Raw genomic sequence first — 12970 nt, forward strand, 5'->3', positions numbered from 1 at the left:
TAAAACAAAGCATGACATGTATGTGAACAACTGAGTCTGTGCTGGCCTGCTTGACATTCTGGCTTCCATTTTTAAAAGCCTCAAATTTGCTTGGGAAGAATCAGCCAAGTTAGCCTGTTTTATGGATGCCCTGTGTCTGTCACACAACCCCTGCTGGAGGATAAATATTCAAAATGGCCACCCATATGCACCGCAAGCCAGCCCACAAGAACCAGCTCACAAGGGCCTTTTCCCCTGATAAGGTCTTTCCTCAAAATGGTTTCATCTGACTGACTGCCCTGGTGTTTCCCCACACTCCCCTTCTAGGTTTGTAATTTGTTTAAATCTGATATGCCAGTGGAGTTAGAGAAGCAATGCTTACCCCCACTCTCTTCTGTTCCTTTATACCCCCAATCCATCATGGGCTAAAGGAAAGCCAGCTACCATTTTAAATATTTTGTGGTTGCTTTTGAATTTTAAGTGAAAACTGTCTGAGGGTACATGTCATGGGAGTTGGGCATAACATTTGCTTGACCCTAGCATCTTCTGCAATGGTCCAGTTCTTAGTGAAGACAGTAAGCCTGTTTCTCAGTTGCATAAATTCAATCTTCAGGTGGAGCTATCCTCACAAAAAAATCACTCATACACATAAAAACTAGATATCAAGAGGAAGGCTAGATGGGAACTCTTCTCCCTAACACAGTGGTTTCTACATGCAGGGCTTTTCTTTTCTTTTTTGATATGGAGGAACATTCAGACATGTGGTCTGAACTCATACGGTCCAGATGCAGATTTACCACATCAGTGGGAACTAAGCCAATGTAACTGACCCTTTTCCCATCCCTAAATCCACCTGTTCCTTCTTCAATAGCTGGGGCAGTATAGGGAGTGTTTTTGGTTTGGATTACTCATTTTTCTTTTTACTGGTACTTCTATGAGATACCGATCTAAGTCTTCAGAAAACAATAAAGTTTAAAATTCTAAGGAAGTCACTCAGGAAGAAGTCAAATACCACTATTATTTTAAAATAACTTTCACCGCAGAAGGGCCATCACATGCAACAATAAAGAACTACAAAATTGGACACTTTATCAGAGTTATCTGAAAGAGAACTGTGACAGACCACAAAAGAGGGATTTAGAACTGTGTTTAATGTTTAAGCTGAAGAGCTGGGGGAACTGATTAGTTCCCCATGAACGTTCAGTGGTCCTTGAAAGAGGGAGAGAGACACAGGCACACAACAGGTCCATTAGTATTTCATGCTAGTTTCTAAACTTCTGCTTTCACAGGAAAATGGATAGGAAGTAGCAGGACGGAATGTAACATAAAATCTGGGTCCAACTCATAGCCCACCGTGATGAGGCCCACATCATTAAATATATATTCAACTATGACATCCATAGTTGAATATATACATAGTATATACATAGTAGCAGTGACAGATTTTACTTTTACTTTCTTGGGCTCCAAGATCACCGCAGACGGTGACTGTAGCCATGAAATTAAAAGACGCTTGCTCCTTGGGAGGAAAGCTATGGCCAACCTAGACAGCATAGTAAGAAGCAGAGACATCACCTTGCCGACAAAGGTCCGTCTAATCAAAGCTATGGTTTTCCCAGTAGTAATGTATGGCTGTGAGAGCTGGACTATAAGGAAGGCTGAGCGCCGAAGAATTGATGCTTTCGAACTGTGGTGCTGGAGAAGACTCTTACGAGTCCCCTGGACTGCAAGGAGGTCAAATCAGTCAATCCTAAAGGAAATCAACCCTGAGTGCTCATTGGAAGGACAGATAATGAAGCTGAAGCTCCAATATTTTGGCCACCTAATGCGAAGAGAAAACTCTCTGGAAAAGACCCTGATGCTGGGAAAGACTGAAGGCAAAAGGAGAAGGGGACGGCAGAGGATGAGATGGCTAGATAGCATCACGGATGCAATGAATATGAACTTGAGCACGCTCCGGGAGAGAGCGCAGGACAGGAAGGCCTGGCGTGCTATGGTCCATGGGGTCACGAAGAGTCGGACACGACTGAACGACTGAACAACAACAACAACATGACATCCATGTTCAAAGATCCAGAAAAAGAGAGCAGTATTATAGGAGAGGAAATGGGAGTATAATTATTTGGCAGAAAATTAAGAAAGTTCATTTAAAAGATATATGCTTGGAAGACTGTGAGCTTTATTTCTGCCCAGAGAATCGGTAAATTAACTTTGACTAGCTATGAGGTAAACAGAATGTGGTTATCTTTTATCAAAACTATAAACAGTGCAAAAGTCATTTTCTCTGAGGGAAACTGTTGGTTTTATCTGTTTGTTAACATATTATAGATCCAATCTTCTAGTTGCCACACTTGCTAGCATGGCACACCCAGAACTACTACCATTTGCATTTCCCTGCTGTTTCAGACAATCGGAACTGGACCATTTGCCAAGATAGCCAACATAAGCTGCTAAGACATCTGAGTGTTTTAAAAAACTTGTGTATGTCCATTAGGAAAAGCAGAGGCAATGGCTAAGAATTCATGTCACTTGTACTACCAAATAAGTGGCAATTTTGAAATGTGATGTGGTGCAACAACTAGACCAAAACAAAGAGAAACATATTCTTTAATTGGAGCATGTAGTACTGGAGCCAGGCCTGAGTTCTTTTTGAGACAATGGTACACATTTCTGAATTAACACTATTTTCATCTTGACTTCATTAGATTTTTCATGTGCATTCTTCTGCTATGCATTATCATATATAAAACCCCTAAACTTTAGAGCCAAAGTCTGACATGTTTGGGCTGCAATCCAAAACCTGCCATTTTGACTCCAAATGTTAATTTTTAAGGGTTGACCTCTGAAAGTTTCGACCAACGTATTTGGCAAGTTTGTGCAACCAAGTTACACTAAATCAACCCCTTGAATCTGCCCAGCAAGAAGCATAAAAGAATTATCATTAAAACAGCTTCATTTTTAAAACAGGACTTCCAAAACTCTGGTCCTTTGTAATAAGCCTCTATATTAAAATTAAAATAACAAAATTATAAGCAACCTGAAACAGACCAATACACATGAAATTTAGGGGAAGAAATGTGTTTCACTGTCTCTACACTAACTTTTTCTGCACAAAAAGAAAAGAGGTTTTTCAAACCTTACTATCAAGAAACCGTATTTTACTTCCAAGGGCCACATGTGGCATGGGGTTACAGGCACGCATGCACCTCCACGCACAAAAATACACACACACATCCAAGTTATCCTGATATGGATCTCTCTTTCATCACTGCTAGCAGCAGCAGGGAAAGAGTGACTTGACTCAGGATCATTGGGGGAGGGAGTGAAGAGCCTTCTCTCCCCCATCCCCCAGTGATCTTGGTGCCCTTCCCAGCAAGAAAAGAGAGATCTGTATATGAGGATCTCTGGGGGAGGAAGCGGAGAGCCTTCCCTCCCCCGGTGATCCTCCCACAGGTAGCTCTTTCCTTGCTGGTAGCAGCAGCAGGGAAAGAGCAATCTGATTTGCTGGGGGAGGAGGTGGAGAGAAGGCCAGCCCCATGAGAGGCCACATTTAAGGCCTTGGAAGGGCAGATGCGGCCCTTGGGCTACAGGTTGTGCACCCCTGTTTTATTTGCATAGTATCACTCAAGATGAAATTTGTAAATGAGGAGTGAGGTTATAAAGGGAAATCTGGTGGGATTACTGAGGATTTTTAATGGCAAATCCAGTCACATTGTTAATCAACTGAAGGGTAAGTGGACATAGTTATCTTTGATCAAAATTAGGGCAAAATTAACACTCTTCAAGTTAGATAGGGCAGAGCCTTAAAAATTAGATATACATATGCAAAAATAAGGGTGTGCACGTGCAAGTGTGTGTGCATGCACACGTGCGTTCCTTGGTTTATAAAAAGGCTTTGATCCATCATCAGAATTTCTAGAGATGGCTGATAACTGCACATTAATATAAGACAGCTTACTCCTCCCGTTTGGGAAGCAGTCCCAAACTTGGTTATGAGAAAGCATGTCAAAGATTAGTAGCTCGTCAGGGAGAACCAGGTGCCTGGATGCAACTGGAAGTATTTTGCACTCTTAGTGGACTTCCTTCTTGAGTTTGATTGCGTTCACTACAGAGAAAAATAAATTGTTCCTGTTGGATTGTAAATGTACAGATTTTTAAAAATCCTCCTGGGGGTTCTCTTGCACTTTTCATGGCTTTTCTGCTTCCTGTAATTCATCCTGTGGCAAATCTAGAGAGAAAGGGAAAGAAAGAACAAGAAAGATTATGACTGAATGTGTTATACCTAGCAGCCTTGATGTTAATATCTTGCAATTCTATCATTTGCCAATGTACTGTGTATCACCAGAGCCAATAATTTCCAGTGATTTCATTTCCGGTACTCCTCTACTCTGTAAATTACAGAGGCACTTCACATGTGTGCTTCAACCCTTTTGCCCCCTTTTGACCAAGTGTACCTAACCACAGAAGATATAAGGGAACAGATAAGTGAAGTTTATTTCAAGAGGCATAACGGCTATGCCTTTATAGCTGACACTTTTGGAAAATTGTCTACAACAAACAATTAATCAGGGAGACGGTTTCTTTAAAATTTCATCTCCATTAACTCCTCCTTTTAAGTATGTTGACCGTGGAAGAAGGGGGAATAAAGTTGCCTTTGGGAGATAAGCTGGAAGCTATAAACTGTGAAGAGTTCCATTCAGATTTTAAGTCCCCCCCCCCAACTTCTCTGCAGGTTTTGGTTCTTAAGAATCTGGGTACATGAATGGTTGGGTGTGTTGTTAAGATGTTGAACAAACTTTACCAGGGATCTAGAGCCAGAGATGCAAAGCACACCAAAGACTAATAGAGAGCAGTAGCTCAGTGGAAAAATACTGCAGTGACACAAAAGACCAAAGCAATGAAGTCTCAGCAACAGCATTAATTCCCTCAGGGTCTATGAGGCTCCTTTCTCCAAAGTGCCTGCTTTCCAAAAGACAATTAAAAGGACCATGTGGAGAGCTTGGTTGGATTGGCAAAGGTCAGCTTTGCATGGACCTTCTTTTGTTCTGCACTGTTAGCACACGCTGAGGTGCTGCAGGGATCACCATAAGTTCCTGTCTCATTTAATAACTTCATTAATGACTAGGAAGAGGGATTCAAGCAGCAGGTTGATTAAAAGGAAGATTATAATAAACTGAGAAGAGCCACATATACCAAACCAAGAGAATGAAAACCCAAACCAAAAACAGCTTGAACTCTGCAGTGGGATCAGTTTGAAATCTAGAAATTAATTATTAGAGACACACATTTTATTGAAGGGTGCAGGATAAACAGGGAATTATTTTCAGGCTCAGACTTTTAAAACATATTAAAATTTTATTTTTAAAATGTATATCCCCTTTCCGCCAAAAAATGATGCTCAAGACAGCTAACAATAAAATACAGATTAAAAACAAAATCTGAATTAAAACATAACATAAAAACAAATAAATTAAAAACACAATTAAAAACAAGAAATAAACAGCACCCAACCAATAAAAAATGCCTTCAGCAACAGATCAGTTTATATGCTAGAAGTCTGCCTGAGTAAAAATGCCTTTAGCAAACTTAGCCTCCCTCTGCAGGAAGTTTCAGAGCTTGGGAGCGGCCACTCAGAAAGCTCTCTGATGATGGTGGAACCGAAAGAAGGGCCTCCCCCAAAGATCTTAAAACCTGGGCAAGGTTCATATGGAAGAATGTGGTCTTTCTTTCAGGTAGCCTGGTGTCGAGTCACATAGGAATTTATAGGTCATAACCAGCACTTCGAATTGCATCCAGAAACATATCGGAAGCCAGTGAAGTTGTTGTAACAAGGGAGTCATGTGGTCCCTGTAACTGGTCCCAGTCTGGCCTCAACATTCTGGAACAACTAAAGTTTCTGAACATTTTTCAAAGGCAGCCCACATTGATTGCTTTACACTGATCCAAACAGGATGTAACCAAGGCATGTGACATCGTGGCCAGATCAGACATCTCTAGGAATGGGCACAGTTGGTACATTAGCCTCAGCTGTGCAAACGCACTCCTGGCCACTGTCAAAATGTGGGCATCCAGGTTCAGGGCTGAATCCAGGAGTACACCCAAGCTTCAAGCTTGAGTTTTCAGGGGAGTATAACCCCATCCAGCACATGCTCAATCTCTATTCCCTGATCTGCTTCTCAACTTATCAGGAGCACCTCTATCTTGTCTGGATTAAGGTTCAATTTGGTTGCCCTCTTCCAATCCATTACTGACATCAGACACTGATTTTGAATTCGAACAGCTTCCTAGGATTTAGATGGAAAGGCGAGTCAGAGGTAGGTGTCATCAGCATACTAGTGACACCAAACCCCAAAACTCTGGACAACCTTTCCCAGCAGTTTCATGTATACCACTGGCTCTTTTAGGCAGATGTCTTACCACCACCTCTTTTAGGCAAGACAGAACCACATGTTGCCATAAAGAGGTGTTCACCATTACCCTTATCCGCTCAGTCTTCCTTGACCGCTTTTATATGCCAGAAAGGGTCCAGTATACAAGCATCTCTCCAAGGATCCTGTCCATATACTTGGAGCTGTACAAATTTAAAAGGATTCATTATAGCTGGACAAGCAGGGGATAAAGTTACATCCACCAGACCTGTATCAACTATGGTATCCAAGTCAGCACAAATACAATTGATTTTATCTGTAAAATATCATGCAAATTGGTTGCAACAGGCTATTGAGTGATCCACATTTTTTCTTCTTCTGGGCCAGAGTGCAACAGGATTTTAAAACAGGTTTTTAACAAGAATTGGAAAAGAATCCACGGGTTCCTAATGCTAGTCTCGTTTTTGAGCCCAGATAGTGTGAGCTTTCTAAGCATCTCTAAGAAAGATCCTCACATGGCAAAAATATAAATAAATATATCTGAAATAAGTGGGCGGTGGGCGTTTAAACATGCCAAATAAAAAAAAATCTGCCACGAATTCAATCATAGAATAGTAAGGTTGGAAAGGGCCTACAAGTCCATCGGGTCCAACCCCACTACTCAATGTGGGAAGCCTGATTCCCAGGCGGTCTCCCATCCAAGTACTAACCAGGGCTGATCCTGCTTAGCTTCCGAGATCAGACGAGATGTGAATCTTATCTCTCGACCTCAGTTCTTCTCACTTGTTAAACAGTAGCATGCATTGGTTGCCTGTGACAAGGTCCATGTGGAACTTTTGTGTGACTTTTGGGGGGTTTGATGTTAGAATCCCTAAATTGTAATAACTCAGATGTGACTTTTTACTTGTATAGGCAGGTATCCAGCGTATGGTGCATGGGATACTGCAGATAATTATGACCAGCTCCACCCTGCTGTTTTGCAACTGGCCTCAGGTGCTTGAGCCCAGAGTTCTAGCCAACGAGATCCCCACAAGCCTGAAGTCTGCCCACCCTTTGTCTACACGTTACCTTAACCTTGAAGAAGACTACTTCTGTTTAGAGTCTCTCCCCACACTGACGGTAATGGCTAGGGCAGTTTGCCAAATGGATTCTTTTGACCATGTGGATAGTTTTCATGCCATCACAGGACGTTGCTGGATTAAACTCTCCAGGGCCCCATCTACATTAACCTTTTACTCCGGGGCGGCTATGAGTTGAGGTCCCTCGGGATAGATGATGCAGTCACCACTTCACAGCCATCCGTGGTTTTCTCCCAGAAAATGAGGATTTCCAAGGAGGCATTTTGCTGTGATGTTTTTCATTTGCTGCCGGTTTCCCGTGGTTGTGAGCCATCTGTCCCTTCCCCAAACTGACTTCACATTTTGCAGTGGGCGTGTTGTAGGTGTGCATAGTGCTTGCGCCCCTTTACTCCCCACATCCCTTCACAGCTGTGCAGTTACAGAGGCACAGAGAGGAGTTTTCATTTGTTTAATCACACTTTCGCACGTTTTTGCAGCTTCGTATCATCGCAATGGTTGTTTTGGACTCAGTGCCCAAGGGCCAGGGAGGGTCTTAGGGGAGGACCAACTTCGCTCCAGCCACCATTTCGGAGCGATGGGTAGGCATGTACTGCTCACGCAAACCCTTGCTAGAGTCTCAGGCTGGGGAGCTGACAAACAAATGGCGTGGAAATGAAGGAGCACAGAACACTCACTTTTTACCTAAGGAGGGATGGAAAGACACAACAGAACCCATAAAATACAAAACAGACACTGCAGTGTTGCACCCCCATGCTCACAGGACTGCACAGCTGCACATCAAAGTATAATGGCAAAAAAACAGGGCACGGTGGAGTCTGTTAGGGGAGCGCGCTGTAAATCGCGAGTGTATACCACCAGAAACTAATTTGAAGCTGCAATGCTACACAGTTGCGACGGGGTGGGGGGTGAAAGTGGTGTCATGTAGATGGGGCCCAGGTCTTCAGGAAGATCACATGTCAAGCTGCACTAGAAGATAGTGCTGGGGCAGGTAGAGTTGCTGTATGGAAGCAACATCCTATGGCAATAATGTCTGAATTCAAAATATCACTACTACAATACAAAGAAAGCTTATAAAAAGTAAGGTACCAGTTTTCTTTGCCTCCTCCAAGCTTCGTGAGAAAGAACAGAACTTCTTTCATAGCTTCCCAACCTTCTAGTAAATAAATATGTTTCCGTGCTGTATATAAAATTACTGAAGTCTTTGATGGCAATATCACAAGATACACACTGTACATAGTGGCAAAAGGTATTAGCTATCGCATTGGCAGGTTAGCAGTTTTCCCGACATTCTTAATCCACAATGATAGTAACAATATGATAATCCTGATCCTTTAAGAATGCATCTATTGTTCATAGTTTTTGAAATCACTTAACAACAAAACATTTAGGGGAAAGATATAGCTTCCTTTTTCTTTACATGTAATCTTTCTCCCATGAGCACATGCCAAAAACGTCTTTCTCAGAAACGTGACTAAAGAAACAAATGAAAATAGCATAGAACTGAGATAACTGGAGCAAGTTCATACATCTATGGTTTGGACTAAATACAAAAAGAAGACCCAAGCAAAACATAAATCGCTTCTGTGCAATTTAGATGATAACCCTAGCATAATCAAAGTTGCAAAGGTCATACAAGAATATGTATTTCAGCTGAGTACTACTGCGGTCCAGGGAAAATGTAGCATGGACCTGGAAGACCAGAATTTCCATATCTCCAGCGCAACCAAGAACTTCCATGTGGGCCTGGGAAAGTCGCATTTAACCTCTGATCTCAATTTATAAGAAAGGAACAAGAGAGACCTGGGTCAGGTGTGTTGTGAGAGTGAAGGAAATAGGATTGTAAAGCATGCATTTTAGAAGTTTTTATCTGAGAAGCCTGTTTCCGTTTTCATGCTGTGCGTTTTTATGGGATTGTTTTGTTTTTAATTATTGTATAAGCTGCCCAGAGCAATGCAAATGGACAAGAAAGATGGGGTATAATATTCTAAATGAATTTCTAAATAAACACTGAAGGGATAATTACCATGATCATATAAAAATATACATGTTAATGTTTTCTTTAAAAAGGTGTCAGCCCTCCTACATTTGAAAATAAAGCCTCACTTCACTATTGGAATGCATTTTCTAAGCTTCAAACACAAAAGACACTTAACTATACTATGATACCCTTTTGCATGTGTAGAATTCCTTAGGCATCCTGCTGGATTAGGTGATTATATGCCTTGTGAATTCTCTTTACAAAAGTCTCCCTGAGTACAGATTTCTTAAGAGCTTATTTCAAGCTCTTCCTACCATTATCTTAAGGCTGGGAACATTCATCATCAAAAGCAACAACTGGGCAACATGAACTGAAGCAATCAGAAGTGCAGTAACAAAGCAATCCAAGTATGAGATACCAACAAATAACTTGATATTCCTGCCTTTAACCACTCTTCTCCTGTACCCCCATCCCATCAACACCACTAATGGAAGGCTCAATCCAGCTAGGACATATTTTATTAGAATAAGCCTACATTAAAAGCTATAGTGAGGTTGTAAGGTAGCCACAGAAAGTTAAGTCCTAAATAATGTTCTGAAACTCACTGTAAATTGTTATCCTGGTTTGCAGGACAAGTGCAATCATTGTTTGTTGGTTCAGATGAAACCTCCAGTCCTGGTTTTGCCTTAAATGAGGACTGAAGGATGGAATTGGGATGGGCAGATGGAGTGCATGATCCTAAGGCTTCTACCTGCTCATTCATGTCACACTATTAGCTCTTTAGCCCTTGGGAGGGGAGAAAGAGTGAGATGGCAAACAATCTCCACAAAGACTGTGCATTCAGAGCAGACTTCCTCAATGTGGGTCCCTGCAGAAGTTTTGGTCTACAACTTTCATCAGCCCTGACCATTGGCCATTCTGACTGGGGCTGATGGGAGCTGTAGGCCAAAACATCAGGAGGCACCCACATTGGAGAAGGCTGATGTAGAGTAAGGACAGCACTGTAGGTGACTATGCCCCATGCTTTCCCAGGGCTGCTAGCCACTGGCTCAAAAATGCAAAGATGGCAGCACTTACCCTATATAAGCAAATCATTATTTCCCATGCTTTTAAAAAGAAGTGGCACAGTAGTAACTGAATCACTGTTGTTCACTGCTAGTTGCTTAACTGAAGAAGCATATCCGATTGGCCTCCTAAATCTTTGTTCCATGCAACAAGCAACTATTCTCATGGACACGCAAAACTACAGGGGAGAATTACCTTAAGGGCAACATTTTCCAACATTTTTATATGATTGCTCTTTGCAAGAGCAGTCACCCAGCATCTGCCTCCTGCAAGAAGAGCCAACACCTCTTAAAGAGATGTGAATTACAGCTTTCCATTCACGTTGGCTGATGGCAGTTCATACATCACAGCTGAAAGCTCACAGCCTCCTTGTTAAAGCCTGCAGACCCTCCCACCCATCTAAGTAACCTTTGGCAGCTTGAGCTGAGCTACTAATAATCCTGTTAACTCATAATAATGGCATCTATTTCTTTTACATGAGCAATATATACTCCAAAGAGAAGCAACCAATGTAATAATAGTCCACATCACCTCTGAAACCCACACACAGGCTGAGAATTTTTCCCTAAATACCAACCAGACAAAATATGCAAGGATATAATCACTGAATTTAGATGGGGGAAATCAAATAAGTACAAATGTGACAAATGTTAGCCTACATACGCACTACATACATACAAATAGACCATCATGCTTCATTCCTTGGATATCTGGATTTATTGTTTCAAATAACAATTGTTAAAATAATATGCCCAATCAAGCCATTTGTTCTAGATGCAGGATCTCCAATGCACGCATGGAGCTCCCCTACCTGTAACAGTTCCCCATTCATTTCAGTTAAGTGATGCAGGGTGCCAATCTGTGTGTGCATTCAGATCAGCTCTCTACAGAAGTGAATGGGGATCCTTGCTCTCTCTCTCTCTCTCTCTCTCTCACACACACACACACACACACACACTCACACACATGATGCATAGCAACAGTCTTCTTGCAGTGAGACAATACAAGATAAATGCTTAATTCCTTTTTGTAGAAAACTGCTTATGAGTCAATATATGCATTATGCCTTTTATGACTCCACTGTTGGACACTACAATAACTCTTCAGTACCAGTAAAATGAAGATTAAAGATACTGCACTGTAGACATGCTCCATCCTGGAGAAACACAATTTAGAATCAGGCTATAACAAATTTATTTACCAAGGGCTCGGGCTTGCTTTTTTCTTTTTTAAAATCGTAGTTTCACTGCTGCCCAAAAGGTTAGCAGCTCTGGGGAGCGCCATATAGACAGCTCTAGTGGACTTTTTCTCCAAGTCCACTAGATGTAGCATCCATCCAAGGAATGCATGGGGGGGGGGGGCGTAAATGTGGTGGTAACAAAACTAAGTTTGGAAAAAAGAAGACAGAGGGATGAGCAAGCTTAAGGCCTCTCCTTTTAATGTAATCCCCCTTCAACCCCCCAAATTTAGCAAAAAAAAACACCTCCCCCATACCTTTGCAGCCTGTGAATGGCATGCAAAACGCAGGCAATTTCAGCACAGCTTAACTCCAGGCAAACTAGGAAGCCACACTCTTCCACAAGGGGGAAGCCCTGTCAGCCTGGATTGGAAAAAGAAGCTGGGTCACCATATAGCAAACTAAGCATAGGTGCTCACATGGGAAACAGCTTCCACTGGCTTTCACTAGTAGTACATAACGTGCAAAATGACTGCGAGATGAATTTAAGTCAAGAGTAGGCAACTTACGGCCCTCCAAACATTTTGGCCTACAACTCCCGTGATCCTTCACCATTAGCTATGCTGGCTAGGACTGATGGGAGTTGTAGGTCAAAACATCTGGACAGTCACAAGTTGCCTACCCCTGATTTAAGCAAAGGAATATTTAGATCATGACTAGTAAGCCATTCTACAGATTATATTGGACATAGTCCAACTAGGGGTACTGATTATTCATGGGGGATAATCTGCTGTGACACAGACACGAATCACTAAGAAATGTCTATCTTTGGATTCCAAAGGGACACATGTAGTATATGCATTTCAGGGTCCCACTACCATTGCTAATCCCAGCCATTCTTCTGTCACCCCTAAAGCCACTACTGAAAGTCAGGGGGACCTCTGGATCTGACGTGAAAGAAGAGGCTGCTACTGGAAGAGAACGCCACAGCCCCCCTCCTATGTGCATGTGCCTCTTGGGATCCAACTTAGCCTTAATATTCTGAAGGGCTAAATGTTAAAGAACATTCACAGGATCCTCAGCACCTGCCTAATCACCAGCGAACAGCTGCTCCTCAATAGGCTGCTGCTTCTTTTAACAAGGGGTTATTATGGTGTACATGATAAAATCACATTCAAGGTTTCCACAAATTCCTCTGGAAACAACATACAGCAACATTTTACTATTTGATGTCATTCTTCCTTTGGAGTCTTAGTTGGGAGGAGGAAGCATTTAGGGATTTGGAGAAAAATGTGCTTGAAAACAATAGCCAGGGAAAATAAAT

At 42.0% G+C, this 12970-nt stretch overlaps 1 protein-coding gene across 1 annotated transcript in view; it reads right to left on the bottom strand.

Moving 5' to 3' along the window:
- Positions 1-717: 717 nt before the first annotated feature.
- The window catches only part of BBS9 (Bardet-Biedl syndrome 9), a 364215-nt gene continuing 351962 nt past the window's right edge, over positions 718-12970 (bottom strand). The window contains exon 22 of the mRNA XM_084857892.1: positions 718-4207. Coding sequence (XP_084714018.1) covers positions 4167-4207 — 41 coding nt within the window. The 3' untranslated portion in view covers positions 718-4166. The remainder of the gene's footprint in view (positions 4208-12970) is intronic.

Source organism: Heloderma suspectum, chromosome 5 (genome assembly GCF_057233095.1).
Source record: "Heloderma suspectum isolate Gila_16-S chromosome 5, 16-S_ref, whole genome shotgun sequence".
NCBI classification, from domain to species: domain Eukaryota; kingdom Metazoa; phylum Chordata; class Lepidosauria; order Squamata; family Helodermatidae; genus Heloderma; species Heloderma suspectum.